The sequence below is a fragment of the Nematolebias whitei genome, chromosome 1 (genome assembly GCF_014905685.2).
Source record: "Nematolebias whitei isolate Nwh7 chromosome 1, NemWhi1, whole genome shotgun sequence".
NCBI classification, from domain to species: Eukaryota; Metazoa; Chordata; class Actinopteri; order Cyprinodontiformes; family Rivulidae; genus Nematolebias; species Nematolebias whitei.
In genome coordinates this window covers 63347438-63364865 of record NC_056498.1, presented here as the reverse complement: position 1 = coordinate 63364865, position 17428 = coordinate 63347438, and the positions used below count along the sequence as shown (strand labels likewise).

The window sequence follows — 17428 nt, the reverse complement described above, 5'->3', positions numbered from 1 at the left end:
ATATATATATATATATATATATATATATGTTGAGCAAGAGTAAAGATGAAGGATGTTTAAGTGGACTTCTTCATGGACACATCTCTTCACATCCTGGATAATGTGATTATTATCTTCTGCAGTCTTTAAAAATCCACTCTAGTCTAAAACGTATCTTTTCAAATTTCTTAGTTTTCCCTTTACCTTCATGTGCCTCACAAATCCTAATTGTGCCACTAACACGGTTTATTCCTTAACACGCTGCTTGTCAAAACAATTCAACAGTCATAAATCAGTGTTTCTTTTTACAAATCTGTACTGACAGCCATGTTTGAACACCGATGAATTGATCAAACTGTTATGGGTGAAGTTTGCTTCATAGCGACTAAATCTGAGTGGCTGAGACACAAAAGTTAGCTAATTTAACTACCTCAAATACAGTCCAAGATTTCTTCTTTTTAAAACATTCCTCTTTCATCCGACACCTTTTTAGCCAAGCGCAGAAAGAAAATACAACGGCGATGTATTTAAAATGAAGCACAAACACCTGAACAATGGTCATCACGATAAATGATTAGAAACGACGTCACCCCGAAATGTCATCTCATTTCTCGTGTATTTCTGAGCACATGTGCATTTTGATGTGAAAGCAGCTAGAACGTTGCAACATTTCTGCATTTTATTCTGTTTCTTTACATGTTTGCAGGAGGATTTGGAAGAAATATGGACAGAATTGTCACAAGGGAATTTCCCAACTGTACTAATGTCTAAGACACGAGCTCTGTTACAGAGTAAGTACTGATTTGTCGTGTTTCAACCGTGCTGAAATAGTTTGCTTTGTTGGAGTGGTTTTCTACATTTTTATGCCATGCTGATAGCTACCATTGTTCAAAGTCCTTATTAATTCACGTGGACTGACGGAGTGTACAGTGTGACAAATCCACTGATGACCTGCTGAGACAATGTGCCATATGAAAAAGTTTTGAACACTGACATAATCCACATTTGAAATCATGTTACTTCTTTTATGTACAGATTGTAGACTGTAAAATAAAATATGTCTAATAGATGAGCAAAATGTAATGAATGTATGGGTCAGTACAACAAGAATGTGAATATTATTTCTTATTTAATAAAATATGTTTGAATAGTGATAATACGACACTGGGCTTTAAAAATTTTTTTATTTTTACTTACAGGACCTGTTGATTTTTTTCCCACTCATTTTAGCGCACAAATTGAGTCTGGCTATAAAATCAGTCCTGTGCAATCCTTTTACATTTGGGTTATCTAAATATTTATGTCTCCTTTTGGTACACTCTGAGCTACATCACAAGCCCCTCCATGACACAATATTAATATGTTACGTGAAAATAATGTACATTTTGTTATCTTGGAGCTAATACTCTGTTTTTATTTTCAATAAAAGATGTGATTGGTTAATAGACATGATTCAAATGTATAAAAATGTTGAAATCTGACTGTTGTAGATGCTTAAAGAAGAGGAATATGTTACAGTTTTATTCTGTAAGATACTATGATGCTTTCAATGACTGTTTCTTAGAAGATAAAGGTCTAGCTGGCTTTATGAATGTTGATAAGCTGTACATACAAAAAAAGGGATAAAGTTCATCCAACTTTGTTGTATAAAGTCACCGAGCAGGCAGTCTTGTGTTTCCCTCACCTTCAGTCCTGACAAGCTGTAAGACTTTCTTTTTTTTTACAATAGCATGCCCTAATTATCTGTGATCAAAGACTATATTGGGGTGTGTAACTACTGTACACATATATTTATGGTGATTTTAAAGTTTTCTTGACACATTAAACAAACACATGGTCCAATGGTCTAGTTGTGCAGTCGCTCAAGAGTTATGCATGATCTGATCTACAGTATTGTACCTTCTTGTCACTTATCTTGTTTGACATCATCTTTCTTACTGTGAGCAAGTTACCATTCTGGAATTGTTCAAAATAAATGTATTTTTCTATGCTTTTTTTTTTTAAATAATATATTTTCAACTGTGTATGCCTCCTTTCAAAATGTGTTTTATTGTACACGTTTGTGCTGTCGTGACATAAACCTGCAAAAAAACCAAATTGATTCAAGGAGCTGTGTTCTTCCAGTTCTGCCCTGGTCTTATCTGAAGCACAGGTAGCTGGTAGGAGTCAGTGCATCAGGCTCAACACACCACTCTTAATGATCTCATAGACTCTAAAGTCAGCTTTAATGGGCGGAGGTGTGATAACAGCCATGTGAAGATTCCCATCTGACATTTAGACGGAGCTTCCTTTTACCTCTATCGCTCAGGTTGCCTGTTACTAGCGCTTTCTGTTTAATGGGAACAATTACAGAGGCTGGGACGACAATGAGAAACATGATTTGCTAAAGGAAAAACTACAGGCCTCTGTTTGCTGATGTAGATGAAACGCACGGTGACAGATCGGAGGGCAAAACTTCACACTCGGAAGCTGCAGCCAACTGTCCCCCCCGTCCTCTGCTCTGCATTATATTTGCCACTTCAACGACTCTCTATCACGCACCGATCTCCATCACTCAAGCAGCCGTCAGCGCCCCGAGAGTCTTATTCTCGCCTCTGCTCTCAGTCTGAATTAACACCAAGGCCTTTCTCTAACCGCCGTGGGATGTTCAGCGTGGCACAATCAAATTGAACGGTGACAATCACTAATGGATGATTCGCTGCAGCCAGACACTGTAACGTAGCACTCAATGAAAGGAAACATGCTCATCAATTTCACACGGCGGCTAACACAATATTGCTGTGGGTTATTGTTGTGGGACATTTTTCATTCAAGGTGCTACCCAGACTAGGAAAATCTTCTTTGTTGGTTGTGTGTGTGTAGGTGAGTGTGTGTGTTGATTTCCTGGAGAGGGGATAATTAATTTGTTGCACAGTGTTAGAGCCAAGGAACTAGCCAATTAGAATCACTCCAGGATACTCTGAGCTTTTCATTGTCCTCCCACTCGGCCCCTTTATAACAAGCAAATGGCTGCAGTGAAACTTTGGGCATGCTAAGCAACACTTATAAAGAAAGGCAGAACACAAAAAAATACTAATCTGACAAAATAAGGGTGTCTTACAAGTCAAAATCACCGGTGTGAGGCAGTCCAGGTGAAGCCATGTGGGATACAAATCGACTAACAGGGAATAGTGTGATTTAAGCAGCAATAATAAACAGTTTGTGCTACTGGGAATGAATTGAACAAGCAGCCACATTGCATTGCTGTTGTGTTTCTGCTTTAATCTGCACTCATGGTTACCTCTGCAAGGTCAAATGAAGAACACTGTAACAACCCACTGAATAATCACCTCACTTGTAATGGATGAGGTGCTCTAGCCTCTGAAGAAACAGAAAATACTGTAATTCATACATCTGATTTTTTTTTCTCGACATATTGTAGATTGAAAGAAGAAACAAACAAAAAAAAAGCATGCAAATATGTTCACAACAGTATTCACAGGTTAATAAGTAAAGAAAACATATTAAAGTAAATAAGATTTTCTTCTTTTTTAAAAAAAAAAAGAGATCTTCTGATGATTGCGTGTCAAGTTCTTCCGAGTCTGAGTTTATTTATGTGTCTGGCTCAATCAGAGGATTGCAAGGAAGAGGTATGGAGAAGCCTCTAGTCAATTTGTCTTCCTGACATATGATGCTGACAACACTTAAAAAGAAAAGTTTGATGAAGAAGAACTTCAGTACATATCCCAAAGAGACAGCAGCTGACCAAAGCCGTGTGCGTAGGCTGAGCCCCGTTGACAGCAGATACGTCTTCTCTATCTCCGTGTCCCTCGCAGCCAAGGAGATGAACAAATCTGCAGCCTTTTTGTCCACCGAGTCCTTGGGGGCAAACCTGGGACTGACTGCAAGCTCCTCTGCATCCGTGAAAAAAATAAAAAATAAAGATCTGCCATCATGTTGGGGGGAAACAAAGATTAAATACAAAATAAAGGCTTGGGGTTCAACCAAAAAAACAACAACAAAAAGAAAATAGATAGCACAACCTTCACAGTAACTTCAGTTCAAAGATTTTCTAAGTGTGCCAAGGAGTCTATAAAGCAAACACACTTTGATCTGATAACTAATTAAAACACACCGAACTTTTTTTATTTTATTTTATTTTATTATTTCTGAGCCACATGCAGCTTTTTAATTGTCTGCAAAAACATTTCTTTTATGATGTCATTGAAACTTTACTAGAAATGCGCCTATAATTTCATATAAAGCCCAAATTCAAGTCAAAATGACCACATGAAAATATAGCGTAGCTGCTGTAATAATAAAGCACAAGCAGCCGAATGTTGTAGATCAGCCAGAGGGAGATTTGTGAGTTCACTGTGACAAAAATGACTTATTTGTGCCTCCTAAACAAAAGGGACTGCTCAGATTCACATCTTCTGTGTATACCTATCTGCTATAATCTCCTGCTTTTTTTTTTTCTTTCTTCCTGTTATGGCATATGTAACATTGCAAGCTGTGGAGAGACAGGCTTGATGGAATACACAGATGTGGGACTGGGAGCCCTCCATCATCTCCTGGATATTGCGAGCTTTCATTGGATGAGAATCTGACGATAAGATTTACTGATTACAAAGAGCTTAATGAATCCGGCTCCTTCACTGTCTTTACCCAGATAAGCTTGCTCCGCACTCGCAGAAAAGTAAACTTCACAAACACGAGTTTAAAAAAAAAAAGGGGGGGGGGGCATAGAAATAGGAGAATAATTTGAAACATTATTACACATCTCCGTCGTCCTGCTGTTTTGACTTTTTCAAAAATTCAGCACTTGCCGCCGTAACCAGCTGAGACAAATAACGTTCACTTCTTCCATTATGGATGCACATTATTTACATCAAAAAAGCTCAATGTCCTTGCAAAAATACAAGTATTTCAGTCAAAAAGTGTTCCTTTTCAAGAGGCAAATATAAATCTGTACAGTCTCCTCAGAGGGATTTAGGCAGCACAGTGTGAACTGGTCCATCCATGCATGGGTTGCAAAAGACTCGAGACCATTCATTGTGACCGCAGTTTCCTAGCTTGCTGGAAGTAACTGCCAAAGAAGATGTATTGCTTTCGAGTCGGTCATAGACTTCCAACATTAAAACACATGGGGCGCTTCATCAGAGAGGTTGATGTCTGTGTGAGATGGCAGGTAGTCTGGCGAGGGAGGGAGGAGACAAAAAAAAAGGAAGAGTCAGTGGAGAAATTTTATTTAGGCATTTGCATAAGAGTGTATTTTTGCAGGCAAACACATTTATCTTGGATGGGTGGATTGTTTACTGTAAGTATGGGAGGAGGTAAATCAACTGGAACCTTGTAGATATTTGTTGATGAAAATGCTTTCAACCGCTTGCTGCCTTCCTGATGCACTAATTATTTTATTGGATCAAATAACTCACCTGGACATTCTCATCACTTTAGCTGGCACTTGATTGTGCATCACATACCTGTGTATACTAATATCTCTCCATATGGCAAACTTAGGATGGCAAACGCATAAAATATACAGCACGCAATAAAAGCTGCGTCTTGGCAACTTGTATGACAATGCAGGAGGAGGAACGATAGCATCAGCACTTAGCATTAAGTGAATCTCTGTTAGCTGTCAGTGAGTTTAAACTTGTGGCCGCGATTCTTCACCGTGGTTAGAATTTATCTTGTGCTAAAAGGTTATTTACAAATAAAAACATACAAACTATTCAGTTTTAGTGCGGAGGCATTTGGGGCTTTAGGTTAAATAGATGAAGATTGATTTAGCTTTCATGCTAAACATCTGGCTGTTTTTTTGAGCTTGGTCCCATAAAGCGATAAATCAGATCTGTTGATTTGGGGTTCTGTGGAACAGTTCCGAACTATCAGTGTCTTACCTGTTTTAGATGTTTTTTAAACAGCCTCGGATTGAAGAAATACTTACTACTTCTGACTAATAAATGAGCAACCAACTAGTCCAAGCAAAATGGCCATCTTCAAATAATTCAAACCACAAAAGTTTTACAGTGGTTCCTACAAAAAAAAAACATGTTTTTTTTTATTTATATTACACTTAAAAACTGCTGTTTGCCAAAGTGTTGCACACAAAACAATAAACCGTAAAGGGTCATAAAACTAAAAAGATTAAAACTGTTTTAACAGAATCAGAATGAACTTTATTGTCATTCCGTACAGCTGTCCGAAGGGTAGACGGAAGTGTACCGGAGCTGCAGCTTCTATGAAGCGCTGCCCTTATCGCTTAAATAAGAAAAGGGGGAAGAAAACATGAGGAGAGAAGGTATTTTTAAAAAAAGATCTCATACACCGTGTCCTTCGACACAAGGCATAGTGAAAAAATCTAACTCAGTACAGCAACATACAGTAGATAAACATACATAAGTGAAAAACCACGAAGTAGGAATAGTAGTACAAGTACTAAGTAGTCGTTTATTTTATTATTTATACACATGTATATTAAGACATGTTAAACCCTTCCCACACTCTCGCAATATTCTAAACAATGTTTCTAAACTCTAAATGCTCTAAAAGAGCACAGAATGTCATGATTTCATCTCTCTGTCTTCTCTGCTCTCAGCCGCCTGCAAGCACTTTTGGCCACGCCCACTTTTAACGCTCTGCACGGAGAACAGCTGATCAGCTGCAGCAGGAAGTTTGTCCTGCAGTAAGGGCTGCACAAAGGTGCAGGAGGTGCTAAATAATTTAAAATCATTTATTTTAAATTAAAACTCCATGCCGATTGTGCGGCTCATCCATCAATCAGCCAAATGTGTGTCACGTCCAATCTTATTTTGAAAAACCGTAATACAGCGAGCCCCAGATAAACGAACTGCAAAGTAGCGAGGGACTACTGTAATACATTTTGCCGGGGGGGGGGGGGGGGGGGGGGAGTATGGTGAGATTGTCCACGAACATTTCCAGATAGTTTCCATAGTCCTGATAAAGGATGTTACAGTGTCTATCAGCCGGTATAACTCTGATAGGGTCCACAGATGTTCTTGGGGTGGGGGGTGAGCAGGAGCAGAGCTTCTTGATTTACGTATCCACCAGGAGCAATTTGAGATAAGTTGGCCTGTCCAAGGCTGAGCGGGGAGGCCAGATTCAGATAAACAACAATTGTTTTGGACAGGCAGACTCTACTGACATGTCTGCCTTCAGTTCTGCTGGTACACTCAATGCCGAGTCCAAACAGCCAGATCTGTGGACATTCTGCTGATCCGTGCTTGTTAGCCTTCTCCAAGGTCCGTTCCTTCATGCCGGCAAGTTCTAGGAGCCGCAAGTGGCCAACAATTCACAGAAATCGTGTCCAGCTTACGGTTCAGTTCGCAAAGCACATGAGTCTGAGCGCTCGAAGCACGGTTCAATCCTTCACATAAGGCGAACAGCCTCATTATTACCAAAACTGCTGCCAAACCATATGACGAGAGAAAAAAAATACACCATAAAAACACCTCTAAAACGTTTACATTGCTGTCAGTTTTGCATTAGACAGTTATTTACACCTGCCTCTGTGGCAAAAGGGTGATTGTGAAGCCATTTCAAATGACTCCATTAATTTTACAGTTTTTGAGCTAAAATTCTACGTTACAATAGCCGAGATTCATCCCCAGCACATGCTCTGAGAGCTAACACATGATCTATTTTTAAAACTTTGCCATTTACTATGAAACTAAATGTCTCATAACACTGGGCAGATTTTAATGAAGTTTTCATGAAGTATTCAATGCGGATGCATCTAAATATGATTACCTCTTGGCATCAATCACATTTAAAATGGTCACAATAGACAACTGACATAAAAATGGCAATAACTCAGTTAGTTTTACAGCTACTGACATTAAATTTAGTGTGTCAGAACTTAAGGGTCTTTGCCAATACATGCTCTGAGCACCAACACGTCACATTACATCCAACTATTTCATGTGAGGTCGTGTATAACGTTACTTTTAACCAAAACGACTAAAACATTGTCACTTTTGATCTTAACATGGTCTAAATATATAAACTGATATTAAAGGTGGTGGACAATATGCATTATTTTAAGAAAAGCTAGGCTTTAAATTTGCATCAGATTTCCATGGTTGTAAGTGCAAAAAGCAGCAGCAGCTAGCTGGAGAACTTGTGGTACATTCTGGGGTACTTGAAGCAGAGACAGCTTATTTCTGCTGGACCAGCTGTGCAATGGGAAACTGACAGATGTGTAAAGATTTATCAAAAGCGATCGCATGAGCTGTTTTCCTGAAATTGTGGAGACTGAACTTGTTTAAAGATGTCTAAAAACCTCTTGATCTTGGCTTCATTCCGACTAGCTGTTAGTTCATCAGTCTGGTCAGAAATAAACTGTTTCTTCAAACCGAGATAATTCAAAAAGCTGTCTTTAACAGGTAAGATGATATTTATTTGTAATCCTTCCACAGAACCCCACTTCAAAGTATCTGAGCTTTCCTTTTACGAGTTTTTTCTGCATTGATACTCCAGGTCTCTGAAACTCTATATCAGAGCTCAAACAGCAAAGACTGTACAGACTTAAAGTGATGACCCCCCCACCCCCATGTCAGGGCAGCCTAAACTGAGCCAGTAACAGTCTTTCAGACATTTTGTGATTTTTTTTTTCCTTTTTACAGTTTCTCCAGAAAAAAAAAAAAAAAAAATCCCCCCCCCCCCCCCCCCCCCCCCAAAAAAAAAAAAAACTATCGTATTTTCCAGTGTATAAGTCACATCAGTCAAAAAAAGCATCATGAAGAGGGAAAAAACATAAGTCACTTTGGCGTAAAAGTTGCATTTATTATGTGTTTATTTAATGGTCAAAACAGCTTCATTTCGCCTGGGCGGTGCGGTGCCATCCATTCATCCATCCATCCATCGCGACCGGAGCTGCTTGCTCTCCAGCGTTCCTCCGCCTGCACCAGCTGAGTGAAGCGAGCGTGCACGGGAGGACTCGCTGTTGCAGTTCTTCGTAATTTAAAGTGTCAGTCAAAAATTGCGTTATGAATATGGAAAAAAAAAAACATATAAGTCGCTTTGGCGTAGAAGTTGCAGGACTGACAAATCTCTGAAAAAAACTGACTTATACGCCAGAAAATACAGCATGCATTTAGGTTTAGATAAATATATCAAATATCAAGCATGTGCAAAGGTTTTTAAAGAAACTGTATGTGGGGTTACTCAGTATTTTCCTGCAAGTATTTTAAAAACCTTAGACAACCTACAGTATTGTTCTAACGGCATAACACAAAAAAAGGCATCTCTCAATTTTTCTTGCTTGTGGGTTTAATCTTATTTGACTCGACGAAGTGTAGCGCAGACATTTGGTATCGCCATAATCAGCGCTTCAAGCTGTTTGTGAAGAAACAGCTTACTTTTTTAAAAGGGTAATTTTCTGTACTATACATTAACATTCTATATATCTGTTGAAATTAGTAATCACATAAATTCAAACGCATACAGCAGAAAATAAACGAGTAAAGGTGAAAGAATTTGACAGTAAATGAAGAGGAGCTTTTTACTGCCCGTGAGCTGAGATCAGACCTCGCAGCTTCAAACGGAAAACAAACTCATCCGTACCTCTGCTCTTTGAGTTCAGCTGCGTATCTACATGATCCAGGGAGGTCACGCCGTCCCCCTCAGGGTTTGGGATGGCTATGGAGGTCACCGTAGGGATGACCTCTTGTTCTTTATCTGGCTGCTCCGTCGTGTACGTGTTCATGCCTGGGATCTTCCTGCAGGTCAAACAGAGTGGAGGTTTTTAGTTTATTTTTTTTGAAGAGGACACATTAATGGAAATCTGCCATCAGGTTCGTTTCTCTAATGCTTTCACCAGGCATGATGTGTCACACACTATTTTTAACAAAGATGGCAGAGGGCTGTTTGATTGGGGAAACTGGGGCAGTTTGCATTCCGCCGGGCGATGCGCTCTCTCTTTCATATTGTTCACCTCTGTTTTCAATCAATTTTTCATCCCCGCAGATGCATTCCCCTTTCTGCTTAAAACCAACTTCTTGCATTTCTAATTCCACATTCCTCCCTCCTGACTTTGCGCCGCAGCTGCCGCTGCAACGTTCGGAGGAGCTTATGGAACTCAAACTTGATTTATTAATGTAGCAATTACGACGGTGAACGTTGACGTTAAGTAACGTTTTACTTTTATAATGAGCAGCACTGCAGAGGAAATTAAACAGTCTCCCATGATTGGCATGGGATTACCTGCAGCTGAGGGTACTATTTACTGTATGCCCCTCACTGTATAATATATGTTGTCTCAGGACTTATCTCCTCAACCTTTCCTGCCTTTCTGCTGCGTATGCCTCACCTTCAATGGCTGTGTTTAGCATTTCCAAAAGGTCAAGCCTCACATTGTCAGATAGATGAATATTGATAACTGCAGGGCTCTGACACCCATTCGACGCGCTGGGAGAATTGATTAGACTGTCATTCCCTGTAATATTCTGCAGATTGAGACAGAGGGGAATTGTTTCATTCTTCCAGCCACTAATGTGTTGCAGGTGTCATAACTCTGAGATAGAATATACTGTGGAAAGTTTAAAAAGTGGTAAAAAATACTTAAAGCTTCTTTGTAGATAATGAAAGCAAATGAGATCAAATGTTCACCTTAATTATGAACACCTCTGGAATAAATTGTATGAATCATCTAAAGCAGCCTTTAAGGGAAATCCACACTGTTTCCACTATTTACCTTTTAAATTTATATATTACAAAGACGACCAAGCCCATCAGTGCAGCTGACACGAGCATGATGACCGCAGTGCTGCTGTAGCCACTGTCACTGCTGTCCATGAGAGGAGCTGTAAAGGAGGAAAACTCAAATGAGCACTCACGGAAACTAAATGTGACTTATTCAGCTCTGAGCAACCAATGGGTAATATAAAAATAAATAATACAATAAGTATTTCTGCTTGATTAGAGCTCAGGCTGCAGACTCACCTGGAGACAACCGTGTGGCGAACACGTTCACCTGCAACCCTGGTCTGATGGGGAACTGGACCAGATCTTGGTTCAGGGCGCTTAGCAACACCTGAGAAAGCTACAAGGAGGAGAGAGGACTCCATCAGCTGCAGCTGTGCACCAATATTCCACAGTCATCAATATTTCAGCCACATTCATTCAAGCCAACAGCCTGAATTATGAATCAGGGTTTTTGTTTCCTTCTAAAGAGGTGGGAAATCTTTATGTGACGCATGCAAAACTGAACCTGGCACAAGTGAAATCCAAACGGCTTCAAAAGACGAGAAGAGCACATTCAAGTAAAAGGGCAGCATGCTTGTAGTGCAGCTGTGACATTTAAAATAATATTAATCTTTTTGGCTATTTCTGCCACGCGGGGATTTTTACCCTCCATTATTTAGTCAGTGTTAAGTATTCTGAGGAGAATTGCCCTGTTCAAAAGTTCAACGAGCCAGCGTTACAGAAAATCAAAGTGTGCTCTGATATCATGAAATTGCTGTTTTAATTGTTTCTCCCTTAAGTGCTTAGAGTTCCTTAGCTTTTCCACACCTTGATGAAACAGTCATTTAACAAGGGACCAAATGCCTTCCTGATGTGCATTTGAGTCCTTAGCCATGCCTCACTAATTCCATCTCACTCTTCTCAAAATCTTTCCACTGGTTAAAATTAGACTGCTCTACACAGCATGAATAATTACTTTTTGTTCTAGTGGCATATCAGGGTCAGTAAATCTATTACACATTTTAATAAGCCGCTCCACACATACACTCACCGCGCTCGCGTGCGCGTGTGTGGGCACTCGCTCACTTAATGCCTCCGCACTGAAAGCCATTCACTGGAGATGAGAACAGTGAACTGAAGATTTATTACCCTATTGTCTGTGAGGTTCTGCCAGGTAATCAGACAGGCTTTAGATAAATACATCTCTTTAATTCCCAATCCCAGCAGCCTGCCCCAGTTTGTCTCCCTTCTCGATGGTGCCAATTATATGATGCATCAATGTAATTAAATACCTATTAACTTAGTTCAAGACTGACTGTGAGCCAGCAGAATCGTGTTTACTTGCAGGGAATAAATGAGCTTGTCTGTGCCGTGCTTTAAAAATGACTCTTTCTATTATTTTGTTTACCTGTTTGATGCCTTTAAATACCACAATAAGAGATTGATTTCCAATAATCTTATTTTGTCAAGAGAAAATAATACCAACCGTGAGGGATATTAGCTTTAAATGATTACATTGTTGATTTAATTCAATTTTTCATGCAAGGCTAAACTTCTGAAGGGCATCAGGGTGCCTAATGATGTTTTGTCATTTTAGTATCAGTCCGTTTGTGTGGGACAATCCTGCCCTCTAGCGGTAGTATGAAGTATTTCATTAAAAAACAATAAATCATTTGGGATTTTAGGACATAATCTCATTGGCCCTTCTGTGAAACAATGAGTACAAACATGAAGAAAAGGTTTATTGCTTTGATTATTCAGTTAAAACAACTAAATTATTTAGGTTTATGCTCTGTGATTTGAATAATTATAAAATCACACACTGAGAAAAAGCTTCAACATAATTAGTTATGGAAAAATATTGAGCTGGCCTGGTATGGAGTTTTGTGAGATGAGATAGACGCCTTTGCATGCTGAAAATCCATTCTTCTCTGTGATTATTTAATGGAGCATACTAGAGTTTGTGCATGTTTTCGTCGAATTGCAGCAAAAAAAAAAAAAAAAAAGTACAGTCCTCATTACTGCTGACCTTTTCTGAGACATGCCATAATTTTTTTTTTCTACCAGTGGCATCTATTTATTTCTATTTTGGTATAAAAACAACTATGGAGACATTAAACCTGCCTGCCCTGGACATCCATCACAATGAGCATCACGCCTGCATTTATTTTTTTTTTTATCAAAGTTGACCTTACAAATGTCTGAGCCTGGACGGCAGATTCTCTAAATCAAAGAACACTAAAAACCGTGTGTTTGCAATGAATATGTAACGGAAGGAAATCAGTGCAGACATTATTCCTATTGTGATGCATCGCTGCACCAAAGCACGTTTAAAGTCTCCCCAAATCGATGTTTAGGTGTAACTAAAATGAATTACAAATATGGCTCTAAAGTGGAAAAGAAAAAGTCCTTTTAAAGGAAGATAAAAAGAAAACATTTCGCTAAAGTATAACTGGATTTGTATGGAAATAAACAAAGTTGTAAAACAGATGACTGCAGGTATTTTTTATTAATGAGCTTTTATTCTCTGATTTGAGTACACAGTTCAATTAGAGGTGTGATTTTTTTCCCTTTAAACCTTTTTCTGGAGGCATACCTTTAATATGCCACACCATTAAAACTACTGAGAGGTGACGTGAGAACATTTATCATGAACCTCATGTTTTAGGTGTCGTACCTGACAGTAATGCTCAGGCCCCTGCCTGCACTCTGAGACAAATTGAAGTCTGAAATTCTTACTCATTTTTATCTTAACCATTCTTCAAAATTGGACAACAAAAGTTTAGTCCAGCTTTCTAAAGATGTGTGCCGGCGTACGTTTGTTTGTAATGCTCTGGTTTTTTTAAACCTTCTAAACTAAGCTAAAGACAAGATAATCTAATCTTATACAGTTGTACTGTCACACATTCATACATAAAAATACATGTACAGTATGTGAACTACATCTGATAAAGTTTCCTGCAAAATGAAGATGATGCAACCATCTTTTCTTTGATTGGCAGATTTGTAATTTATTGTCATCGTGCCATCAGACGGAGGTTCAGAGACAGGTCCACGATGCAGCTGTAACTTCAGAATCACACACACACGCTATGAAAAGACTTTTGTGTTTTATGATTTTGTGTAACTTCACTAAAACTGTAAACATTACAGTGTGAATCCTTTTCTGCTCCTCTGTCATGTGGGGTTCCCCAGGGCTCAATTGTAGAGCCTCTGCTTTTTTTTTTTTTTTGCGTCTACTTCTTCTAGGATCAATTTTTAGCACACTGGGCAGGCCCCTTCACTGTCCATGTTTAAAACACGTCTGGAAACTAATTTCTACTCTTTGGCCTTCAACCCAACTGAGACTTGATTTTACTTAATTTTCATTTGTATTGATTTTATTTGTTTAACTCGTCGTTTTATTGTGTTTTAAATTGAGTTTTTAAATTCACTATTGTATGCTTTGCTTTCTCACTTTATTTTTATGATGTCTTATTTTATTTGATGATGATGATGATAAAACAAATTGTTTCTACATTTGCACACTTTTTTATATGCAAACATCAAACTTTGAGAAACTACTGTTCTCAAGATTTATTTTGATAAAGCTCACAATGTGTAATGATTAATAAACAAACAAACAAACAAACAAAAAGCTGAATTTATTAACAGTGCAGCACTACGCTGTTTGTATTTACCATATTTTTCAGAATACAAGGCGCACTTCAAATATTTTAATTTTCTCTAAAATCAACAGTGAGCCTTATAATCCATCCATCCATCCATTATCTTTACCCGTTTATTCCATTTTGGGTCATGGGGGTCGCCGGTGCCCATGTCCAGCAATCACTGTGCGAGGGGTGGGGTACACCCTGGACGGGTCACAAATCCATCACAGGGCTACACAGAGACAAACGAGACAAACAACCATTCACTCTCTCACTCACACCTAGGGACAATTTTAGAGTTATCAATCAGCCTAACAAGCATGTTTTTGGTCTGTGGGAGGAAACCGGAGCACCCGGAGAAAACCCACGCATGCACGGAGAGAACGTGCAAACTCCACTCAGAAAGGCCCCTGGACCGGGGTTTGAACCAAGGACCTTCTCGCTGACAGGCAGCAGCTCTACCAGTTGCGCCACCGTGCTGCCACCTTATGATCCAGTGCACCTTATGTATTAATCCTGGTGGGACTTACTGACCTCAAACCAATTTTATGTGGTACACGGCGCTCACAAATCTGTCAAAACGAACTCGTTTCACTTAATGCGCCTTATATATGAAAACAGACCCGTTCGTTGATTTTGCGCCTTATCGTCCGAAAAATACGTAGTTATGATAAGTTGTGTAATTGCCTCCTAATATTCTCTATATATTCTCTACAAAAGTGATTTTATATTTCACTAGCAGGGATCAAAGAAATCACACACTTTTTTTTAGGATCTTCTAGCTGATCTGAGGAGAGCGTACCTGATCCAGGTGGGTCTCTTGCTCGTCCATGGCTCTGACTCTTGACCTCCTCTCCGGGACTATAAAAACCTCCGCTGTGGTTGGTAAACCTGGAAGCACCGTGACCAGGAGCTGATCCTCATCGATTCCTGTGACCTTTATTAAAAACACTCATTATGAAAGTTTGTATTTGAGACTATTTGTAGCCATTTTAGTCCTAAAATATGCCTGTTGAGGTTGAACTCTCTGCTCTTTCTGCTCAATGTAGTGTTTGCATAAAAACCAGTCAGAGTCAAAACATAATTGCCGGATCAAGTAGAACATGCAAGTTCAGTTTGACAGTTGTTGGTAAAGGCCGGGGCTCTTAGTGCATTTACGCCATGACCAGAGGTGTAATGTCAGTTTCTTGCTGTAAACTGTGGTGAAACCTGACAAGACAGAAGGTCAAAGTGAATGTTTCATACTGAGGGCTACTGTTGGATATATATAGAGCAGAGTATCCAGGTCCTGTATTACGTAACCTGCTACACCCTGTCTGAAAATCAGACACACTTAACCACGTTTGACTCCCTCAACTCAAGGCCTTTTCCTCAATTTGACATTTCTTCTTAAAGCAAATAACGTTTTTCAGCCTCCAATATTTAAACAAGTTCATCTGAAAGTTTTATCTGAAACTAATTATTTGGTTGCTGATGTAACTTCATGTATAAATGCAGCAGGTGAGAGTTTACGCTGCGGGCTGCAAACACCTGAATAAAAGTCAAAAATGTTCAAGACAAAAAAGACCTGAATAAAAGGGCTTGATTCATTTCTAATACGGAGTTATGACCTTTTTATTATTGTGCATCACTTACAGACCTGAACAATGCAGCTCTTTACAACTCGACTGATGTCTTCTCTCCACTCAGACACCCCGGGGTTCAGCTCGTCCAGATTAGACGAAAAGGCCAAAGCATGCGAGCGGAAATAATCTGAAATAAAATTTAAAAAAAATAAAAATGAAGAAAAATTAGCATTTTCCGAGAAAATGATGTGGGAGTGCTGAACGACTTTGCTGAAATTTGATTAAGAAGCTGAAACTGAATTCTTAAAGTTACAGAAAAGAACAGAACTAAAACTGATACCACTTTATAATAAGGATCCCTTTATACTTATATAATAAGCATTTCATTAATAATGTACTGTATCACTGCATTATAAGCATCTACAACTAATATTATATCCTGAAAAGCTTAAGTTTACAGATGCTTATTGTGCGGACAAGTAGTGACTTAGTCTGAAATGTTTAATATAACAACTCTATGAAATATAAAGGTGAACAGATCTGACTCACTATTTGATGAGAAACTCAGTCTGTTTTGTCTCTCTGTCACCCTTAAGTAATGCATAATAAGCTGATATTGATGATTTAACAATTAACAATTATTAATGATATATAATTTTTATAGAAGAATTATTAAAGTTTCTATAAACTATTTATTAGCATCTATAAGGGGAGCGTTATTGTAAAACTATAAATGTGAACAAAAATGAACAACAGTAGCTAAAAGCAAGCAAAACAGTAGTAGCTACAACTAGCAAACAGTAGACAAGACCTAGAATTTGCACAATAGTAGCTGAATAAAATCATATTAGTACGCCAGTAGTACAAAATAATACCTAAAACAAAAAGTAGCAACACAGTAGCTAAAAGCTGAAACCAGAAAAACAGTACTTAAAATGAAATTGTTAAATTTGCATAACCACAGCTAAAAGCTAAAAATGCTAAACTGTAGCTAAATCCTGAAGCAATGAAAGCAGTAGCTAAAATCTAAAACTAATACAATGGTAGCTAAAAGCTGAAATTACCAAAACTGCACCTAAAATTTATAGTGAGCACATCAGCAGCTAAAAGAAAAACCCAGCAAAAATGTAGCTCAAAGCTAAAATTAGCCAAAAGCTAATAAACCTAAAATCAGCTAAAATGAGCAAAACTAGATAAAAGGTAAAATTGTGACAATGGTAGCTAAATGCTACAATTAGCAAAAGAAAAACTAACTAAAATAAGCTCAAAGTTTTAAATATGTATTTATTTAAATTAAACCGAAAAATAAAAAAATAAACAAAGGTGAATATTTTACAAAGTATAAAAATTATAAACACCATGAGTCATGGCTGCTCTCTCCTGAATGAGCTGTCTTTTGATAGGAGGCCCAAAAATAAAATGAAAAACATACAAAAAAATAAATAAAATTAAAACAATAGTTTGAATTCATTCACACAATAATAAGCGGAGTCACAGACAACAACAGCAATAAACAAGATTGGACTTTTTTTTTTTTTTTTTTTG

General features: G+C 38.4%; 2 protein-coding genes across 2 annotated transcripts in view; one reads left to right on the top strand and one right to left on the bottom strand.

Moving 5' to 3' along the window:
- sorcs3b (sortilin related VPS10 domain containing receptor 3b) overlaps positions 1-1323 on the top strand; it is a 72427-nt gene extending 71104 nt beyond the window's left edge. The window contains exons 27-28 of the mRNA XM_037679921.1: positions 686-770; positions 1179-1323. Coding sequence (XP_037535849.1) covers positions 686-750 — 65 coding nt within the window. The 3' untranslated portion in view covers positions 751-770; positions 1179-1323. The remainder of the gene's footprint in view (positions 1-685; positions 771-1178) is intronic.
- A 3718-nt stretch (positions 1324-5041) lies between these two features.
- Positions 5042-17428, bottom strand: part of LOC119430250 (VPS10 domain-containing receptor SorCS1-like) — a 65605-nt gene continuing 53218 nt past the window's right edge. Inside the window, exons 19-24 of the mRNA XM_037697698.1 lie at positions 15958-16070; positions 15121-15255; positions 10927-11026; positions 10679-10787; positions 9550-9704; positions 5042-5154 (exon numbers count right to left, since the gene is read on the bottom strand). Coding sequence (XP_037553626.1) covers positions 5096-5154; positions 9550-9704; positions 10679-10787; positions 10927-11026; positions 15121-15255; positions 15958-16070 — 671 coding nt within the window. The 3' untranslated portion in view covers positions 5042-5095. The remainder of the gene's footprint in view (positions 5155-9549; positions 9705-10678; positions 10788-10926; positions 11027-15120; positions 15256-15957; positions 16071-17428) is intronic.